We start from the raw sequence: 23434 nt of genomic DNA, 5'->3' as shown, positions 1-23434 counted from the left end.
TTTATTTATTTATTTATTTTGCACTGATACCAACAAGTAGTCATTAATAGTGTAGTTTTTGTTAAAAAAAAAAAAAAAAAAAACCACAGCCATCTCAACATTAATATACCTGTATTATTTCTTCTCAAAGGATTTTTCTCCCTCTTTTAGGGGATCGTTTGGCAGCAGCTCAGCCAACCCACTAAAACTAAGATTTAATAAGATTTAATATGGTGTCTCATCTCATCCAGAAGATTGTGATTAAGGTGGGATTCCAAAGACTCACCACATAGAGCACTCACTACTTAAGAGTCACCAGAGCAGGTTGTCAGACAACCATAGCCCAGAAGAACAATACAAGGCAATTTATTGAGCTTTCTAACAACAACTAATCAGCTACTTTGAGGCAAAATTAGGCAAGTTTCTAACAGTTAATAAGCACCATGGATAAAGGTATTTGGCATAGATGTTATTTTCTTCTTAACTATTTCACAGTAAATTTATGCAACAGCTACTGAAGAAAAGCAAGTCAAAGAACAAAGAGAAGAAATACAAACAGAGAAAGATTTAAAGACAGGTATAGTTCACCACTCTTGGATCTAGTGTTGTCTGGAGTTTGTGGTCCTGATATGGGTAAACGTGTGTGTTCTGCATTATATAGTCTAGTTGTCTGGGACCACCCTTCAGGGCAGCACCCTACTTGTGTCGAAAAGATTCAGGAATTTCTGATGAGTTTCTGGTCATCATGGACACCCTCCTCTCTTTTCTGTTCTTTATAAGCCATGAGGGGACATGAGAGGAAGTGAAGGTAAATATAAGCCCATCACTCCACCTCTGCAGAGTGAGGTTCCACAGACCTTACAAGCTTCCAACTTGGATCCTTAAGGCTCCATTCTTCCATTCTCACCATTGTTAAGCTTAGTTATTGTTTGAGACAACAAGTTCCTTGTACAGTCCTTAAGGCTCCATCCTCCAAAGCCCCATTCTGTCTCAGACCTATGGCATTCAGAAAACACATAACTGTCTTTTGTTATTGTTTTATTGAACAATGATAGTATTAAGAAAGAGCCCACTGAGTAGAAAGCAAAAGTTTCTGATCACTGATACCCAATTAGGTTTTTGGAAGAATTACTTGTGAACTTAAAATCACCTTGAAGCTTATAAATGTCTTAAAAGATTGTACAACCAAATCTTTCTAAAAGGGCAAAGCGCACGGTGACCACTGTCAAATTAATCGTTCAATCAAGAAGCAGTAAGTAAAAGGAGTTAGCTCTGTTCTGCTCCATTGCATACAGTTACATCTTTGATAACTGCCTCATGGGAGTTTATGGATCCTCCATGACCCCTGCAGAAACTCAATTGACTTCTTCCCTGCAAATTCTATTAGAATCGGTCCCTGCATCGCTGCTCACAATAATCAAGAACAGAGAGCCTGATTTATGGATAAGCATTTCGTTTTAGTTTAACTCAATAGAATATAAAATAGATAAGGTTACGAGATAGCTGTTTAAAAAAACAGAAAAAGGAAAAAAGTCAACTACATCCCATTCTATATCATATGCTACAAAAGAAGTTTTAAATTTAAAAAAACACTAAAAAAAGCCTATACTGGAAGTCCTTCAGGAACATGGGGAAGGTGAAAGAGGAAAGTGTTTTGCCTGTATATTGGCCTTTTCAGAAGTACCAAGATCTGTACACAAAAGAAATCATAAATGACTAACAGTCACACTATTATGGCATCCAAACGTTCTGAAGTTCACCTACAGCAAGAATCATCTCTTTTACAGAATGTAAAGGTTCCCAGTAGGAGCAAAACTGATGAATTTAAGAAGATGGCGCATGTTTACTAGTAAATTTAACAAGTTTCATGGGTTAATCCTTCTTCAGAGATCTAGTAGCCCCAGTCAAGGATAGAATAGTTATTTTTCATTTCCTTAAAGTTATAGCAATACTAGCTATAAATATTTAGCACTATTCAACTACTCAGTTCAGCTTGTAATTTCAAGATATTTGAACTGACCAAAGAACATAAAATATTTATAAGAATAACAAGACATCTCATAACAGAGAACACTGGCACAGCAGAGGCATTAATTAAACTTTGGATATTTCTTTTTTTATTATCACTTTGCTCCAAAATTTCTATAGTTTGGATCCTCCCACCAAGAAGGATCCAAATAGTTTCAGGTATAGAAACTATTTCCATCATTATAAAAGCTGGAACAAAATCTGCTGGAAATAATTATCAAATGATGAGCAGAACAAGCTTATAGAAAATTATCAGATTAAATTACTTAGCCTAATGTCATACTTGTGGCACGTGGGACAAAGAGGGAAAAAAAATACTTTCTTTTTTTTTTTTTTTTATGGTCATGAAAGAGTGACTGAAAGTAAACTACGAGAATATTAAAAGTTTGGGAAGTTACAATAAAGGTTTAGACCTGAGGATGGGTCAGCTTAGGAACGCTTATGCTTAGGGAAAAATTCCTCATTTCAGCGCACTTTGGAAACGATTTAAGGCCATACACAGATAATCAGATTACAAAGATGAAGATAAACACATGAAACAACAGTGATTCCAACACAGAAACTCTGGAGGAATTCAGAAGCCAACACAGAACCTGAAGGGAATTTTGAAAAGTCAATGCACCTGCAATGCAAATCTACCTGAGCTGATGGGAAGAGCCTTCTATATGATGACTCTCCTATCTGATGGCAGAACGCCTGTGCTGATTTGTTTTGAATCAATAAAGCCTCCAGCTCCCAGCATGTGCATTACCTACATTGTAATTGTGTCCAAAGCAACCTATCTCCCCACTGTTACAGAAAAACCCACATACTTCATTAAGCCGGTAATTATCTCTACTGCCACTAACTTGGCCACTGAGCCAAGATGAGTCTTGCAACAAAGGCTTTCTTCACTGCAGCTTTAGGAATCCAAAATTCATTTCTTGCAGTTTTATCAGACAGATCTAGAACTTGGATTAAAGATGTCAAAAATGAGATTCAGATAAACACAGACTGATGTTCAGTTTATTACCAAAATTTGCAGTTCTCATACAAATGTAAGCGCACCCATCTCAAGAATTTGACATTTAGCCTTCTCACAGTGATACAAAAAAGACAGATAGACAAATCCCATTCTAGGACATCTGACCAGGACACTGCAGCTCATTCCTTCCTTTGGCAACACATAAAGACACTGTTCTTTGTGAAAAGCTTTTCTTGGATGAAACGCTTCTCTCCCTTTGCTCCCACTCTCAGTACATGATCTGTACAGGTATTCGCATCGCGCCCACCCAAACTACACCCACCACAGCAGAGCTGCAGCACATACAGCCAGCGACCCATCCCACCCCATTCCAAGAAGCCTCCAGGGCTAATTTCTCCACCTAATGCTTCTTCCCAGCAATTTCAAGCTGTGCATCCCAGCAGCTGTGCGGAACACAGAGGGGCTTTACACACCCTGATCTGGCAGAACACATCTCCATGTCACAGCACTGGACCTGCTTGTGCAAACCAAGCAATTAACAAAGCTCACGCGTGCATTCCAAAAAGCAAGCCATATGCTCAGAAGAAAAACATAGCTGGAAGAAAATCTGTGGAAGTAATTAAAGTATGCAGGTCCTAAAGTAGGCAAGAACTTATGGAAGTTGTTACATCAGCATGTTTTTCAGCCCATGCAAGGTACATTTAGTGAGACTGACTCCAAGTGAGATTAGAATGGGAAAACAAGAAAACCTTACATATTTTGACATCTTCATGCATCTTCATTGCATTAAGCATTCGGGTTGGATCATTCTAAACAATACTCACAGCACATAAACACAAGGTTACCATAGACCGGGGGTAGGGGAAATCAACTCGTATTTATTTTAAATCTGTCTTGCAGAGAATACTTATGGGAGCTTATTATTAACCGTACTTAGGAAATACACAGCTGCCAAGCCCACAGCATAGAAAATATTTAACATATTTGCAAACCTTATCATTTTAATCAGGATAAAAAACACATCCCCTAAAAATAAGCTGAGATCATTTTGTAAAAAAACTGCCCAGTGTCTATAACGCTGTCATTATTATAATCTTTAAAAGAATATAAAATTGTTCTAGTTCTAAGATTTACTGGTGCCCTATATCAATTTATTTCGGACAGTTTATATGATGGCAGTAGCAGTAGCTGAATGTTTTAAAAGTGTCATAATTTGTCACTTATTGTCACTGCCACATTTAAAATAATCGTTAGAGTGATTACAAGGTTAAACCTGCCTTGTAAGGAAAAAATCTTGCTTCGGTGAAAGAACTCTAGATTACACTGATTATGAAGTCAGTCATCATGTTCTCACAAAGATAGTTTTCTTAACGAAAGGAATTAAAGGAATACTAGATCTGAATAATTTCATTACCCTGGATTAACGCACTTCACTCAAAACATGGTGATTTTATTTTTTTCCTACTATGATGAGTGCTCCCTTGAAAGTTTCTTCATTTGTAATGACAGATGGCTTTTCATCAGAAACTACAGAGTTTCAGGTCTCTTTTTTTTTTTTTTTCCTGCAGAACTGTATTTGAAGTGACAGTTCCATAGCAAAAGAAATTCTAATCCTTTGGTATCAAAGTTTAAATTTCACTCTTTCAAACTAAATATATCTTAATTAACCAAAAGCTACTCATGGGACTCCAAACCTATCTCTTCCCTCTAGTGGAACAACTCCCATAGTTCAGCCTAGTAAAATCATAGCATGGGGCAGCAGGGCTGCCTGTAATCTCTGAATAAATTTGCATATATTTTTCATTGGTTTCATAGAATCATAGAATGGCTCGGGTTGAAAGGGACCCCAAGGATCATCAAGTTCCAACCACCCTGCCACAGACAGGGCCACCAACCTCCAGAGGTTTGGATTATTCTACAGGAGACAAAAACATAATAGTTCTACTAGGTTTAAAACAAGATACACCTAAAAACACCTTAAAAATATCATAACCAATTCTTGGAAAGAAGGAATCATGCAGCATCAGATACAGCTAAGGTAGTTGTAAAAGGAAACACCAATCAAAGCACAGGTTCAGGACTATTTGCACTTCAAGAAGCACATGTCCAACATTTGACTGATTGAAAAACCAAGGTTTAAGCTCCAACAAAATAAAACAGGGTTTATTTTATGTTTCTTGTTTACCATTAGCTATACCTGCAGTTTCTGGATAAAAAGGGGAAAGCTTTGGCTTTTTAACCACACTAAATCTGAACAAAACAATAGTTCATCTCAGCTTGCCTCTGGGCTGCCAGCTGTTTCTGGGCCATGACTCACATCACAGTTCTTTAGCTGAAGTTTCTAACCCAGTCAATAAAAAAAGTCTCCTTAGACCTCCCTACAGTTACATCCTTTGTTTAATTTCTTCATTCCTCTAATACTATTTTGAGTGTTATCATTGAAGGCCAGCAGAAACTTGCAGCTACTTCACAGAATCACAAGAGTTGGAGAGGACCTCAAGAGATCATTGAGTCCAAGTTCTCTGCTAAAGCAGGTTCCCTATAATAGGTCACATAGGTAGACATCCAGATGGGTCTTGAATATCACCATAGAAAGAGACTCCACAACCACTCTGAGCAATCTGTTTCCATGCTCCATCACCCTTACCATAAAGAAGTTCATCCACATGTTAGTACAGAATTTCCTGTGTTCAAGTTACAGGCCATCACTCCTTGTCCTATTTCTACACACCACCAAGAAGAGCTTGGGCATATTTCAGAATGATGCAGCCTGCTGCAGAGGGACACGCATTGGTGTGTGCAGTCCATCTTCATTTTGAGTGCTCTGCCTGCTAAACGTTCCTGGATGCTATTTCAGACAACTGGAAATCAATGCAGTGAGCAAAGACTGATGTAACATTCATGTTGTTCTTCTGAAAGACGAGCTCCAGAACTGGACTTCATCTGACTTTCATATGATTGTAAAATAATGTTGCAGGGTGGAACAAAAAAGCTGGAGTGCTAGTTGCCCACCTGGAACTTGCAATGCCCAGAACTTGCTGAAATCAGCCAGCTTACTTGGTTATCATCAGCAAGCAAGCACACCTAACTTATGTAGCCCTCAGCACTCAGGTCTTCTGCATACCTGCTCTGGAGCCACACTAGTTTTAAAAAATTAATATTAGCAAATAATTGCCATGCAGCAACAAAATGTAAGAGAATACTGGCTAGAAGGTTCAATCTCTACTGCCCTACCACCAACATCCACCTCTGATATTATGGGCCAACATCATAAAATAGGAGGCAATACTTTTGGATCAGCCCTTCTATATTTCATTTGTTTCATGAACAAGACTGGCCTTTGTGTCACTTTAACTTAGTTTCTCCTGCACTTACAGCATATAGCTAATAGAAGGAGAACAATACTCTCCCCCTCCTTCTAATTTGCTGGTTAGCTGCACATACACCAGTACTCTTACTGCACGTTGCTGCTTGCTCTTCTCAACAGACTAGGATTTGTTAACTGTCACCATAGAACATATGATGCTGTATCTTATTTCTTGATGCAAAATAGTCAAGGAGAATGTCACTGCGGGGTAAAAAATATCCCTGAAATGCAAAACAGAAGCTCAGTGGAAGCTCTACCCTTCTCTGTGGCATCCTACCAATACTTTTTCATCTGGTTTGTATGACAACCGTGAAGAGAAAATAGCTAGAAATGATACTGAACTGACTTTGGCAGAAGTTAAGACAGAACTGTTGTAAAGTTCAATTCCCTTAAGATACATACATACAGAAGAGATCTGTCAACAGACAGGAAAACAGCTGATAGACTTTTTTTTAATCACTTTCTTTCTACAAGTGTACATCACACAACCAGATAACTGTCCCACTGTTGTACTCTATAAACTTTAATTCTGAGCCATCAAAACCTTTTCACAAAAATCTGTTATCTCGGAAATGCTCACATAGGCATGAACAACATAAAACATTCAGTTATTCACAGCAACTACAGCTGATATCAATAGATTTCAAGCACCGCCTGTTACAACTGAACGGAGGAGATTGCAATACTGCCAAATATTTTTTTTTAATAAGATCCACAATTTAGATACTTTTGAGGTCCATATTAAAAGAATATATGTAAATTTTATGTTCCATACCACATTTTCAAAATGAAGCAGGCTTTGATTTCGTTAAAGTGGAATCTGCACAGCTTTTTCAGAGCCAAACTCAATGTTCACGTTGTCAGTTCATCATCATCATTCTGTTTGTCATTAGCAATTTCATTTCTTGGCTGGTAAGGTAATCACCAAAAGCATCAAGCCCCAGTAGCGATACAAAGCAAATACAGATTTCTTTTACACACACATACACATACACACACACCTTCAGACTATAGCTAGCTTCTACAAAGCACTGTTGAAGAAAGCACTGTAACCAAGGCCAAGATTAACGACCTGCTCCACACTTCATGATAACCCACAAAGGAGCCAGTGGACCTGGTACAACCTCAACCACTGCTGGCTGTGGGCCAACACCCTACCTGCAGTCCCTGGAAGCAAACCAGCAGGAGTTGAATACTTTTTTCATATTCTGGATCAGAAGATCATAACAGTACTTCTATACAATCAGAAAGTTATCATTTAAACAAAACTTAAGCTAAAATGTGATTGACGAAGTTTCAAGAGAAAATTATTGAGAGCATGATGGAGGATATGCAGAGGATATCTGATGATCGTAGCTTATCTTTTCCATTGCTGAAACCCTCACAACACTTGGGGAGTCAGAAAAACACTCTAATGTCTTCTGTTACCAAAAATGCTCTAAATCTCCTTGTATCACAAAATGTTCTACAAAAAAAAACTCATACGAACAAAAAATGAAAAAAAAATGAAAAAAGCCAAGAAAAGTTAACATGCCTTGAACGCATGCTGTACATAAATCAGGCTTTAACATCAAAATTTGATTTTCTAAGCATCAAAATTCAACTCCCAAGCCCAAACTTTAACCAAAAGTAATTTCAGCAAAGAAATTGTGTAATACTCCTGTGATTCTGAAAAATGCTGCAGGCTTACTGCTTCAGGTCTTCTGCAAATAAGAATTTACCAGGGAACAGCAAACAGGCAAAGGGGTTAAATAAAAATGTAATAATAGCACAATAGATGGAGATCTAAATTATTTATTATCCTTGTGCTGAGAATGTGGATTTCTCATAATTTCACCAGTGCTGTAAGAGATGTTCTGAATTCTCAGGAACTCTTAAAGTGTGGTTTTCTAATTACCCATATTCGTTGGAAATGAAACAGCACATGTATGCATTCATTTCCTGAAGTCTGAGATCAGATCCTGTCACAAATAAAGAGAAATTCAATGAAATGAGGCATCTTTTCCACCTTACGTCTAATTCCCATTCACTCCAACAAGCATGTATACACCTCCCTACCTTCTAAGATCAGACCTTGTGTTCACAGGAGAAGAGCTACAAACATAAAACTCACTATGCAACTGCAAATGTCTCTGAAATAAAGTATAACTTCAAATTTCAGATTAGCTGATGTAGATGGAAGACATCAGTCAAACTTACAATTGTGTGCAGAACCAGCCCCTATTTTTCGCATTCCTGCTGCCTAAAAAACGTAAAGCTAAAGACAGTTTAATTTTGGTAGTTTCCACTTTTGCTGCTGCTACCAGGTATTTTTTAACTGAGCACATAGACTTCATTGATTATTTTGTCTTCTTCCTCTCTTTTTAAAACTCACCTATCTACACTCACTGAGAGAAGCTCAACACCCATCAAGAAAGACGGTGCTGTGTATATCTTGGGTCTTACAATCCTAAGCAATAGATCAGATGAGGAAAAAAACCCATAAGGTTTATTATAATAATAATTCTATTTATATACATAGAAGAAGCAATTGAGGTAATAGATTAAAATGTTTGCAATTTTGAAAATGTTAGGCTTTACATCAAGAACAGCACTACCATAAATGTAACAGCTTCTCCTTAAACAGTACTAGTGTCTAAAGATCTGTCTACTAATTGGACTTTACTACACACACTATACCTTAAGCACATACAACGTACAATATGCAGCAACAACATACTGTGTTGCTTGTGCAATGCTCTTCTCTTCCCAAATACAGTCCATTAGCAGATTCCTAGATTCCTGATAAGATCAAAAATACCCAAATAATTTAACACCACAAAAGTGAGTGCCATATATAAATATTCAGTGTCATCAACACAAAGGGAAAAAGGATTGCTTCCATACCACATTTCAACATATAAGATTCGTGTACTAGTTAAGAAAAATTAAACTTGGTAGATTTGGTGTAAACCAGGCAGAAAAGTGAGATCTATTTAACAGAATCTTCTCTGTTGATTTACCATTCGCATCCTTGAGTTAGCTTCTAGCTCGTTATCTATGTCTACAGTATGTTGTTATATCCTATCTGAATACTATTTTTCCATCTGGCATTGATCTTTGCAGACAGCATTGGTGAAACTGAAAATGCAAATAAAAAAATCCAAGCTCCCTATTACTACTTTTAAGGTCTATCTGCTTTCTTAATGTTGAGTATCTAATGCAAGTTCAGGGGGAAATGTAATATACAGCAACTATAGACAACACTAAAGTGGGAGGAGCTGTTGACTCTGTTAGGGATAGAGAGAACTTGCAGAGATCCTGACAGACTGGAGGGCTGGGCAGCCACCAACCACATGAAGTTTCACACGAGCAAGTGTGGGATTCTGCACTTGAGACAAGACAACCCGGGCAGACATTCCTATAGGAAGGTTTCCTTCAGAAGCCTGATATTGAAGCCATTACCACAGAGTTTCATGATAAATATCAAGTTCCAAACTGATTAGAGGGCCTACTACCTACATATATTGTATTGTAGTACATGTTGCCAGCAGTAACTTTACCATCGTATACAAACGTACACCATATTTACTTGTTAGTTAAACCATCAAAAACTGTAAAATAAAAAAATCAAGAAGAAATAATTGTATGAATTTTTTTTTCCTAAGCTGTTTGGAAACAGCTTCTCAAAAATAAGAACCAAATTACTTAGACAATTTTCTCTTTATTTCAGCTACAAAGTAAGCTTACAAGAACATACTGTTCTTCCAATGCAGCTTTTTTATTATATAAGAAGCACACACGCATTAAAATGGAACAGAAACAAACAAAAAAAATACTTTCTTGGAAATTAGTAATTCTACTAATTCTAATAATTACTAATTCTAGGAGACATAAGAGAGCATCGCTCTGTCTTCATTAAAAGCCCTGAGAGCAGATAATTGCATGAGTAAATGCAGAGATTTTATTCCTCCCAATTGGGAACTCGCACCCTCAGCAGCTCTAAACACAACATGCACATATGAAGGACTTGACTTCATAGGTACAAGCCTGGGAGAAACCAGAGGTCATTTATTTCCACCAGCCAGAACAATTAATAAAGAACTCATCGCGAGATGAAGTCAAAAATATCTGTTCATTTAAAAGCTACTGAATGTTTGAGACAAAACTGGAAATATTTATCAACTGTAAAAAGTTTCTAATCCCATCTGCTTCCAGAATGGGGCAGGATGGCAGTGGAAGAAGCTTCTGTTGCAGAGACTTGCGGAGTCTAGGATGACATTGCTAAGTCTGCAACGACTGATTAAATATTGTCTTAATGGCAAAAATTCTACACAGTGAGCTTACATGTGCATTGCAGTTTGTAGTTACGTTATTATCTGCAATAAATGGGTAAGCATTCATTAGGTTCTGTGTGGAACAAACAACTGGCAAGCTATTTCATACCTCAAAGAATTTATTGCATAAGAGAGAGGTAAACACGCAGTGCAGGTGACTTTGTAGCTAGAAAATAAAATGAATACTTAACGATGCTGTTCCCTTCCAGCTGTACAGCAGCTTGATATTGAGATGTCCCAACAAACGCAGTTTTAAAAACGGATGCCAAATCCCCACGTGTCATCAAGCAGAAAAGCAAGTATAATCTTTCGATTAATAAAATACAGATATTACTCTCCAGTACAAATTATTTTTTTAATTAAAACTGAGATGAACATAGGAGAACAAGCACCAACAGCATGCTTCTCAAGCAGCCCTGACTACAAGGGTCATAAACTAGTGTGTGCACAGACAGTTAGAGCTTATAAGGCTCCATGGGGGGAGGTTAAACAGAAGATAAGGAAATTAAAAATTAATAACTCCACAGTACAGTTGTTCTGAACAGACATACTCCCCAAGTCACAACTCCCACGGCAATCTCTAAGGACAATGCATTTGGCTCCATAATTATTTCTGAAGCACTTGGGAGTTCTGTAAATTATTTCATCTGTTCCAAAGCAGACAAATAGAAAAGGGAAAGCTGGGGGAAAATGTGACCAGACTCTTACAACAGCTCTCTCAAAAGAAAAAGTCAAATTGCTCTGTATTTTCCATACACAAAACACTGACACTGCTGCAAGGTACCCATTCAAAGGCAGAATACATCTTTTAATAGTTCAGCTCCTCCTGGCAATCAGAAAGAATAGACTAAAAAAATCAACTCTGAAGGTGGATATTCAAGTATCATTGCTAACACTGACATCCATTGCTATTGACCACTATACCCACACACTCTTACACCAACAGAAAGCATAACTTGATGCTCCTCGCAATCAGCCCCAGCTCTGTGTCCCCAGCTACACATCCAATTCTCATGCTCCCAGCCCACAGCTTCCTGCTTCCCACGCAACACCTATGTCAGGCTGCACACAAGTTTTCAGAGATCTTTTCTAGTAAGAAAACATGTTCATTTTATATGCCTTTATCCTTTCCGAAAGAAGCTTCTCAGCTTCGGAAAATTTAAGCAGAAATAAGGAATCTCTTTCCAGAGCTGTATTTTCCACTTCCCTTTTGTTTTTGTAGATGCTCCCATAAGCTACATACAGGGGCTGAGCACAGTCTTGTCAACCTCTTAACTCCCCATGGGAAATACAGATTGTACAGGACACCTCAGCTGAAGATTTACACATTCAGGCAAAAATCAGATAGCATGTTTCATAACCCTTCACACCACACATATGTTGTTACTTTAGCTTCCAGCCACTGACGTTTGATTTGGTAAGCACTTTGTATCATCAGTGGCAGACCAGTATGTTTAAAAGCTTCCAGGTTCTTCTCTTTTGATCAGTTTTTCCCTGAGGCGTTTAAGATCCTTTCAGCAGCTCCCAGGTTGTGCCTACTGAGCCCATCCCAGGTAAACACTTCTTCACACTGACATTTCCTTCAGCCCGTTCTTATTCAGATCTCTGCCCCCTTCCCTGTTCTTCCATAGTATCAGTTAAACCTCTTTCCATTCTACACATGCTATTTTTCCTTGGCTTAAGGACAAGAAGGTTTCACAGCTTCTGAAACTGGAAGGAGCCCTCATATGATCTAGCACAATAACATTCTGATCTGGCAAATTGCACACGCCATAAAATTTCACACAGCAAAGCTTTCAGCTCTGGCAGAAGTAGGACACATTTTAGCAATTTTAAAAAGCTCCATTAATTCTAAATGTATGAATAAACCTGTTGGTGTTTGGACTTTTTCCTACTGGTATCAGAAAATGTACAGCAGATTTGCCTTCTGTTGCCTATAATCACTGTTTAAGATGCTCACGTGGGCTACAGATGACATACTGCCCGTATGGTGATATAATATACATTTGCACAGTTACAATATTTTCTATTTCATGTATGAATCATCAGCAGTTTCTGAGCATACAGGTGAATATATGAATTATAAACATCAAAGATCTCTCTCAAATCCATAAGCCATGAAACACCTTATTCAAATTCACAGATGAAGCCTGGGACAAAACAAAGACTAACTCTCCAGACATATTTCTGAATACAAGGTCATCTCTCATCTGTTGCATTCCTCCTCCATCCATTAAAACATAGCTATCAGCTGAAAATATCTTCAGCTTCACACAAGAATAAGATCAATTAAGAAGAAGATGAGCACTACCACTTATCGCTTCCTCCAAGCTCTGTTCAAAGACTGTCTATAAAGGCTTTGTCTGGTGGCAGAAAGGGAAGAAAACGACATCAACCCTTACAAGTGGAAATCTTACAATGGCCTCTCCAGACAAAAAATACAAAACCAAGCACAGGGGCACTGAGCATTGCAACATGAATTTCCATAAGGGCGGTAAACAAAAACAAGAAGGGTAAGCCTTCTCTGAAACACAGGATAAAATAAACATCATAAAAATAAAACTTGTCTTGATAATCCCAGTAATTTCCTACAATGAAATGTTAGTTGAACACGTATTTCAGCACAGATACACATAAACACAACATCTTCAATGCATTTATTTAATTTTAAAATGAATTTGTTAGTCCAGAATCCTGTAAGGTGGCATTCACTGAGCCTGTGTTACACTTTACTGATGTACAACAGGATTTCCCAGTCACATTTTTCAGGAGAAAGGTAAGTCCAGTAAAACAACCCTACCCAAATTTCCACAATGTCTTCAGAGGATTATTTTACATATAACGCTCAGTCCATCGCACTCCGTTGAACATTTCACCTAAAATCTAACTGAAGTAGTTTTGGCTTATAGAAACCTGCCAAACTACCTGAGCTACCAACCACATCAAACAGGGTAGTTCCATGAAAATGACTACCAAAACAGCAAAGGCCATTAAAGGGCAGCCAAACACATAAGAGCAGTATGCATACTGACCGCCTGTCTAACAAAATGATAGGTCTCTATTAGACATGGCAAGATTAACTTCTTCCCATAATGGAGATGCTAAGGACCATTATAATTGTCTTCCTAGTATTATGCCTGACAATAACTTTATCTAAATCTGTCATCATGTGTTTAATTTTAAAATTAAAAAGTTTCCACACCTATTCCATCTGTTGTAAATCAACAGTAATTAATAAGACAATTTTAACATGACAAGCGGATACCAATCACAAATAACCAAGTATTTATTAAAACACAGTCACTTAGGAACTTAAATCACAGAAGACAAAGTGGTCATTTGTGCCATTTCAATTTTTCTTCTCCTTTTTAGTCTGGTTTTGCTCCAGCAGAAATCTGGACTAAGATAATTCCAGCAGCTGGAAGGACGTGCAGTCAGTGCATCACAGAAGTCAAAGCAAACTACACAAAGTACACAGACTCATGGCAACATTCAACCAATCCTTTCAATACCTGGACCAGAGTTTAATCCCAGAAAATCTCACTTTTTGTCAAAGAAAATTACACTGCAGTGCAGGAGTCTAGCCCAAACCTCTCTCATCCCATGAGATGGTTAGTAAAGGCACAATGACCTGCATAATAGAACCTGAATTTACTCCCGATACAAGAATATTTTAGGTCCCCAAGAACACTGAGGACAATGTGAGGAAGGGGAAATTGCAACGAAATGGGGAGGCCAAAATTTATCTCTCAGTATTTGTCTAAATACTGGTAGTCTGCATCCTTCTGACCTTCATTTCTAGAAGCATGCCTCCAAGGGTGAAGTTTCACCCTGCTGTAATATTTGGAAAACACTGAGATTGACAAATACACTGCTGTTGCTTTTTGTTTGCCTTCAAAAAAGAATGGCTCTACAGCTTGAACATGCGTGTTAAGGTGAGCTGCTTTCAAACTTCTCTTGATGAGGAAATAAAAACAGGTTTCTGGCCACTGAACGACTTTACAAAGGAAGCATACATAGTTTATTTCACACTCAGCTTTAACCAAGACACAAATGTTTCCTCCTTCAGGGTAATGCTCCTTCAAAAAATCTCATTTGAATTACACTTGCATTATTTGCTGGGATCCTTCCCACCAGCAAGAATGCCCCCACCACAGAAATCATCTCTTCAGGTCACTTAGCATACATTCCCAGCAGTTACAAAGGCCAGACATTACTCATTTGAACTTCTGAATTATAAAAACAGGCATAACAATCATGTTTGTACTATCTCTTCCTTCCCAGTGACTCTTGTGTTCTCTTCTGCATATCACCCTCACCTAAAGGGTCCTTGTGGACACACTTGCAGCTCCTTCATCCACTCACTGGCACCACGTGACACAAGCAGAGCACAGCCCCACATGAGCACTCAGGCAAGCCTTATCCAGCAAAGCCAGAAGCTTTATCTCCTACTTGCTGATGGCAGGATCAGCTACTCTAATGCAAAACGTCAAAGGAGATAGATTATCTACATCCAAAAAAAATTTCAGTCTTTAATTTCATTTAAGCTTGAGCAATCAAGCTAGTAACAGAACTAACCCTGAGCTGAAGGTGGGCAATAGTTAAGGTAATAAACAGAAAAACTCAGTATTTTGTAATCAGGGCATTACTGCTTGAGTCAGCATAGGAATTACGCACTGGTTTTCAACAACTGTGCCATTTGACAGCAGCCCTACAGCCAACAGGATGCTCTTGGGCAAGAGACAAAATTTCATCTTGATCTCTAAGATCTCTGTTCAGTACACAGACACGCTAAGAATTACAACCACAAGGATTAAGCATGGGCTCTGAAATCAGTAAAACCAATGGCAAAAAAAAAAATTATCTCAGAAAAGAAACTCCCATATAGCCAAGACATGAATCAAAAATTATAATTTCCTTGGTAATAAGAAACAATTCAAAATGTCTGCATTGTTTCTTCCACTAAACTGAAGCTAATGGTAAGAAATAGTTCTGGAGTAGCAAAGCACACAACAGAACACAATACAATAGAAAAAAACACAATACAATAGAAGGAATAAATCTCTGGGTTAGCCAGGGCTGACCTAGACTAGAAAGCAAAAAAATCCTCCTCACACTAAAAACCCAGCTGATCCTGCACTCCTCAAAGCCCACCTTCTCCTGCAGACAACCATAAGAACTCAGAAATTTTCTTTCTGCCCCTTTTAAGGTTTCATTTTCATTTCTAGCTACAGCAGACTAAAGGTAAGCCACCACCACAAGGAGCAGCCCTGACTGCCTGATCTTCCCCTTTCCCTTCTGCAATCCCTTCGGCTCCCTTCCCCCACGTGCAATACTTTGATTAAAGGACACAGAAATGTGTTTATATATAATTAGTAAGCTACGGCTTATGTCAGTTCAGTTCTCTATATTGGTGTTCTCTGTATCAGACAAAAGCAAAGCAGACAAATGAGAAGCAAAAGGATGATGCAGCATGAAGGATAAGCCCTTTCTAGCCAGCACATCAGGGAGACCACCTGTGCAGTCCCATAACCACATCCTGTTTTAAACCCTGAGCCAAAGTGCAGTCATGTCAAAATTCTGTAAGCCTCACCTATGTAATTCTGAATAACCCAAAACAACCGCAGCAGTTGGTTATGAACACGACTGTAAGTGCTTCAAGGCAGAACAGCATCACATCATTCACTTCACAGCCACAAGCACACAGTGGCTTTGGAGTACAGTCACAGTGGATGCAACCATCAGCTATTAATAAATTCCAGTGGCTACAGGCAAGGTATCATTCAGTGTTCTTAAAGAATTTAAATAAGTTCTCCGATGCAGTGTAAAACTTCCAGCAATTTTTGCAAAATGAAAAAAATAAAAATAAAAATAAAAAATCTCCTTCTCAGGAGATACATAGTAATAAAATTAGTCTCAGATATTATGTTCACCTGAAGTTATCCATATTTTAATCATTTCTGTATTCCCTTATAGCACTGGTTTTAACTATGCACTTGCACTTCTTTAACATAAGAAAACGAGTACTAAATGAGTACTAATCCAAGTCATAAACTCATTTTGGTGGCTCTCATTTACTACCAGCAGAGAACGTTCCTGTGGAGGATATTATTTAAGAAACTAATATTATGGGCTGAACTACGCAGAAATGAAATATAACATCAGGTGTCCATAGCAGACACACGGTGAATTCAGAAGAATTTACAAGACTGCAACTTAAATTGTCGGCCATTGCTTGACAAAGCAACAATTGTTAGACAGCTTTGAAGTTACAGATCTGTATAAGTGTGAAAACTATACTTGCAGAATCACAACATCAAGATCTTTATGGACTTTTAAAGCACATCTAAGCTTGAATTTTGATATTCCATAAAATGACAGACACAGCAATAAATGTTTGATCTAGTCAAACACTTTTAGTAACACCTCTCTGTTTTCTGTTTCTACTCTTATATTATGGACAGGATCCAAGCCAGGTTGGCAGCAGAAGGCAATCACAGCAGCCTTGGGACTGGGGATGAAGGGAGGGACGTGGGCAGTGAATACTGAAACACTGCCAAAAGGAAAGGAGGGTTTACAGCAAACTGAATACAAATGACATTCCCAAACCACATCTCTAAGAGGTGGAAAAACAAACAAAAAACCATAAGACAAGAAAAAGGCAGCCCACAGGATATGTTTAACAGGAGCATGAGAAACTCCCTGGCCACCCTGAAGGTTGCTGAGGGAGCAAATCACAAGGCGAGCCAAGAGTCAAGAGTTTGTTTTCAACAAGCTAGCAGAGTCTCAAAGCTATCTCTGCATTAAACAGTGATGAAAGTAGTTTCTGGAGAGAAATCAGTAGGCAGCTTAGGTGCTATGGCCTCACGCATCAGTGAAAGTCTCACACACGCTAAACTTCTTCTAGCCTTGAATGCTTCCAGGGAGGAGGCCTTCACAACCTCACTGGGCAACCTGTTCCAGCTTCTCATCACTCTCACAGTAAAGAATTTCTTCCTAAAATCTAAATCTAGTCTAAATCTACCCTCTTCCAGTTTAAAGCCGTTTCACCTCATCCCGTCACTACACTCTGTTATAAAAAGTCCCTCCCCACCTTTCCTGTAGGTCCCTTCAGGTACCGGAAGGCCACTATAAGGTCTCCTGGGAGCCGCCTTTTCTCCAGGCTGAAGAGCTCCACTTCTCTCAGCCCGTCCTCGTAGGGAAGGTGCTCCAACCCTCAGATCATCTTCATGGTTCTCTTGCACTGGATGGTTGTGATAATACTACGCATCACAGAAGCAATTTTTTTTTTTTTTTTGCCTTCTCAATTGACTTCCATAACAGACTGGGTATAGAGTTAATACAAAATCTGGAGGTCAGACTACACAGTGCCATGGGTACCACGCATCTCAGGGAGAAGTCAATCAGCAAGGATTAATTAAATACACAGAGGAAGGAAATTTTGCCAAGCACAGAGATGCTACTTCTGCATTCACTTCTCAGATAAGGGAAATCTTTGAAATCAACATGAAGATTTAACAACCTGAGCAAACTAGCACCATCAATCCAAACGTATTAAACTCAGGGATGATAAATCAGTGCATGTAAGCAATCTTGGCAATGTTATATCTTCCTACATTAAAAGCCAGTACTGACTTGTGATTATTTTGTTAAATCAAGAAGTAATACGCAATATCCAGACTTTAACAGAACCTCTAGTCTGATCAGCTAAATAAAGCTGATTCTAATAAACCATAAGATTAAACAAAAGGGAATATTAAAAATAATAGCAACTAATGAAAGAAAAATAGGTCATATTAGTGTTTGCCATTAAACTTAAAAATTTGGGTAGATAGTTGAAAACCTTGGTGTTTTCTGATACAACCTATAATCTCATGGGACATTAAAAGCAGAACTCTCAATATACACATAAAGCATTCCAGTGCTTGCAGTGCTTCTATTTTCTAAGAAAATTAAAAATTACCATTATCACACTCACTTGACTATAATAAATGTAAGCCTGGCTTCTAATCCCAGTAAGACAATAGACCATAATAAAGAATAAGATTATTAATCAATTGGATGAATAAAGCCTGCAAGGGAAAAGCAAGCACAGCTCCCATGAAGGAACAGCTTGCCCAAGTTTCATGAGGACATCCATGCACAGATGAGTACATAATTGTGCAAATGCTAAGAAATAATTCCATTCCAGGGATGGGGGGGGTGGGAGAGGGGAGGGAAAGTCCCTTTAGAGACTGGTAGCCAGGTAAAGGACACAAAGGGGAAAGTCTTAACAGTCAGTTTCCAGACGAAAGAGAAGTTATAAAAGTTTCCAGGGATCACTGGCAACTAGCTTTACTTAACATCTTTATCAGTGTCCAACAGAACAGAAATCACAGTAAAATCCTGGTGGGATTTTTAGATGAAACTGAGCTTTCTTTACATAACTCCACCCCCTGCTATAAATCCGTACTGAACAGTAATGTCACAGAATCTACCTTAGAGAGACATGGGAGAAGCCATACAGAAAATCTTTGATTAACAGGAGAGAACAAATCTTTTCTGTTGCTTTCCTCAGCAAGATGTTGGAAAAAGATGTTGGCCAACCAAATCTTTCCAGACTTCTATAATGACACAAAATGGCATATCTGCAGCAAGGCATCACCCCTTCATGCCACAGATATTCTTTGACAAAAAGCTATGGCCATGCAACACTATGTCATTTGTTCTCCTAGGACACATCCTGGATGCACATGCCCTACTCAACACCACAGCCCCACGCTGTAAGGACCAAGACAAGGCCCCAAAGCATGTCAGAGAAGTAACACAAGTCTGTGACCCTGTGTCCAGGGTAGACCATGCTGCCTCCCCCCTCACACTGTAGAAACTAGACACTGCACATCAGTATCAATCGTCAGCACTTCACATAGCCAAAAGCTACAATGCTGTATATATAATTTATATTTAACAATACACATAATAATAATACAAACTGGCACAGAACTGTTTTCTTCAGAGTGTCTGGTATGATGTTATGCTTTGGTTCTAGTAGAAAAACAATGCTGATAACACACTGATGTTTATAGTTGTTGCTAAGCAGAGCTGATTAGAGCCACGGCCAATCTCAGCGAAGGGCCCAAGGATCTGAGAGGGAAAAGAATTAGAACTGACTTAAACTGGCCAGAGGGTTATTCCATACCATATGACATCACTTGGAAGGAGTTTTGAAGGGGTGGGAGTTCACCTAGCTCTCTTCTACTGTTCAGGGGCTCAACTGGGCATCATTTGGGGGTGGTAATTACTTGTGAATCACTTGTTAAATACATCTTTATATATATATAAATTATATATTATTATATATTATTATATATTATAATATATATATTATATTATATTATATATTATATATATTATATACACACACATATATATTTATTTATATATACACACGCATATATATACATATTTATATAAAATGTTATATAACACTTTTATACTTATTCTAAAGTGTTTTAAAAATATATTATTATATATAATAATATTATATATTATTATATATAATATATATATTATAAATATATATATATATATATAAAGTTTTGTCTCAACCCAGGAGTTCTACTTTGGCTTTTTTTGGTTATTCTCTCCCCAATCCCACTGGGAAGGGGAGGGAATGAGTGAATGATTGTGTGGTGCTCAGCCACCTTCAGAGTTAAACCACAACAGAGACAGAAGTCAGCATGGAATTACTCTTCACAGTATAAGGATTGTATTGTATGAGATCGATAAATGCTAAATCACTTTCAAGAGAAAAAAAAAGTTTGTTTTTTTTTTTTTCAAATCGTGCTCCTGTACTGCCACCTAGAGATCAGAATAAAAAGTATAAGTTGTACCCAAGGTGAGTTACCTGCAAAGGACCAGAACCATCATCTAGTTCCAACCCCCCTGCTACATGCAGGATCACCAACCAGACCAGGCTGCCCAGAGCCACATCCAGCCTGGCCTTGAATGCCTCCAGGAACGGGGCATCCACAACCTCCTTGAGCAACCGACTCCAGTGTGTCACCACCCTGTGTGTGAAAAACTTATTTCTATATCTAACCTAATATCTAACCTAAGCCTCCCTTGTCTCAATTTAAAACCATTCCCCCTTATCCTATCACTATCCACCCTCATAAACAGCTGTTTCCCCTCCTGTTTATAAGCTCCTTTCGTGTACTGGAAGGCAATGAGGTCTCCCTGGAGCCTTCTCTTCTAAAAGCTAAGAAAGCCCAGTTCCCTCAATCTTTCCTCACAGGAAAGGAGCAGTTAACTGCTTTTCTCATATCTACCTTTCATAAGATCTCACTGCTTATTAAATGCAAACCAGATCCATGAAATACTTCAATTCTACTTCACAATTAAGCAGGTATCGTCATTTCTCTAACTTCCATATGTTTTAAAAAAAATTAAAAGGACCACCTATGTGTGGATATATGTATCAGTAACTGAGTAAGAAGCCTTTGCCTGGACAAACAGGAAAGTCAGCTTGCACAGTTATGACCCACAGACTTTTTCCAGCCACTACACATTTTAAGTGGATGCAAGAATAGTGAGAAAATACTTTTTACCATTCTTAACTTATAGTTAACCTCTTAATTTGAACTGACACCACTCTTTCATAAATAAATATATACATATATGTATGTTTTGTTTTGTTTAAGACAAACGTGTAATCGCACAACTGCCCACAGTACCTCAGCCGGCAGAACGGCCGCTCCTCCCCACAGCCCTGGAGGCACGTGCCGGGCGTCACCGAAACACTGGCTGCATTTTTGTATTCTTAGCGCTGAGCTCAGGCGCGAGCGTGCCCAGGAGCACGCGAGCAAGCGATTCTCCGAGAGAAGGGGGCTCTCATCGTTATTACTTTAAATTGCAGCTGAGAAGTACTGTAAGGACGGGAAGGGAGGTTCTGGGAATGCGTAAGCACGACGGGAATCAAACGAAACCAAATGAAAAGACTACTGAGGTTAAATTCCCTCTTTTCTTTCTGAAATCCTCCTCTAACCCAGGTAAGGATCTGTGGAAAGAACACTTACACACACCCGCTCCGTGCCCCCGCCCACGTGCACCCACCGTAGGCGGTACCGACGCACGCGACCCGCACGCACACGACTCCTCCGCCCCGCCCCGCCCCCATAAGGCGGGACAGCACAGGATGGCGGTGCTGCGTTCCCGTGGCCGTTCGTACCTCTGGAAGCATTGCTCGCACACACCGCCCAGCTGCTCCTTGGTCACCACGTAGGCGAAGGGCTCGGCTCGGTAAAGCAGCTCTCCGGGCCGCACCCGCCGGCGGGAGCGGAGTCCGCTGCCCTTGCCCGGGCTGAGGAAGCGCTCCAGCGCGGCCTGCTCCATGCTGCCGTCGCGCCGCCACCGAGAGGAGGGAGATCTTGCCCCCACCACGTGACCCGGCGCTGCCGCCGCCATCTTAACTGAGGGCAGGGGCGCCCTCTGGCTGCTTCCTGCTAACGTTGTCAGCCCGCGGTTCTGAGGAGCCCTCGGGGACAGGGGGCAGCGCTTTCTCTGGGTCGATGCAGTTTTCATCCATTTAAGAGTTCACCTGCTTTACATTGCGCAGATGAAATGCGCTGAATACAGAGGCTTCATCTGCTCTTCCTTGTTGTGCCTATAGAGGGAGTGAGTGCTTCCGTTTTGGAAAGGAGTGTCTCGCCAAAGAACTCAGACATAGGCCTAGCAGTTCTCCTTTTCAATTCTCAAATGTACTCTTTTGTTCTCAGTAACAGCTGTTTTACTGCAGATGTTTTAATTCAAGCTACAACAGGGTGCTCAGAGGTGATACACATACACAAAATACTGCTACTGTGAAGAACCGCAGCAGATCAAACCGCAGGATTGCCACAGAAAAATGTATCTATTTAGACTGATTCATTTAAATACTGCAGTGGTGTAATTCATTACCAAAAGAACTGATAGCGATCTGTGATTTACTGAATGTGAATTACTGTGTTTACCTTTAGTTTCCCAAGAAAGCTGGGAAAAAAAAATAGTTCTCAAAAATTATTACAATATTAAGTTATCACCTCTGCTTGTATGCATTACTCCTTCCTCTATTTCAAGTTCCATGTTTCCTTGTATATTCTGTTTTATGGAGTTTCTAAACAGGTATTACCCAAACCCATAACAAACAAGAACAGTTGTAACAGAGGTGAATTTCTACCTCTTGGGCGGATAAACTTAAGAGATGAATGGTCAACCAAAATAAAGAACGAACTTCAAGTCTTATGAACAGAGGAAACACTCAGGAAAGAGCTAATTTGAATATACAAGATGTATTTTTCATTATTTCCCTGTTGTCCAATTCAGGTTTTCTCACTCAAACATCCTGTAACACAACTCAGCTACTGTAGCAGAAACCCAGGGATGAGTAACCAAAGAATGGGACTCTCATTAGTTAGGCATAAACCATACACTGAAATAAACTAGAGCAGCCAAAGAACTTCTTTGATCTGTATTTCAATTGATAGGACAATGAGAGAATAGTAATTGACATTATGTGGTATAGGTGAGTTCTGAAACACAGCACGAATTACTTTACTGATGCAGTGATGGATATGTCAACATTTGTAGGAATGGGCTGAAAAGCTGTTTCTGGATATCTGTATCTACAGTTTACGCATAGGTTACCTGTGCAGGGCCACTCAATGCTCTTAGAGCAGTGATGAAGAACTGACTGTTCGACTTGGATGCTTTTGGAAATGACAGTCAGTATTTTCTAAAATGCATAATGATATTGTGGCTATA

The 23434-nt window shown here is 39.1% G+C and overlaps 1 protein-coding gene across 2 annotated transcripts in view; it reads right to left on the bottom strand.

Moving 5' to 3' along the window:
* Positions 1-22233, bottom strand: part of SMYD3 (SET and MYND domain containing 3) — a 361948-nt gene extending 339715 nt beyond the window's left edge. Inside the window, exon 1 of one of the 2 annotated variants that reach the window (XM_085219597.1) lies at positions 21864-22233. In XM_085219597.1, coding sequence (XP_085075723.1) covers positions 21864-22216 — 353 coding nt within the window. In that variant the 5' untranslated portion in view covers positions 22217-22233. The remainder of the gene's footprint in view (positions 1-21863) is intronic. The other variant, XM_085219596.1, reaches the window with a different exon arrangement.
* Between the last annotated feature and the right edge of the window lie 1201 nt (positions 22234-23434).

This window comes from Meleagris gallopavo, chromosome 2, assembly GCF_905368555.1.
Source record: "Meleagris gallopavo chromosome 2, MGAL_WU_HG_1.1, whole genome shotgun sequence".
NCBI classification, from domain to species: Eukaryota; Metazoa; Chordata; class Aves; order Galliformes; family Phasianidae; genus Meleagris; species Meleagris gallopavo.
This window is presented reverse-complemented; position numbering and strand designations above follow the sequence as displayed.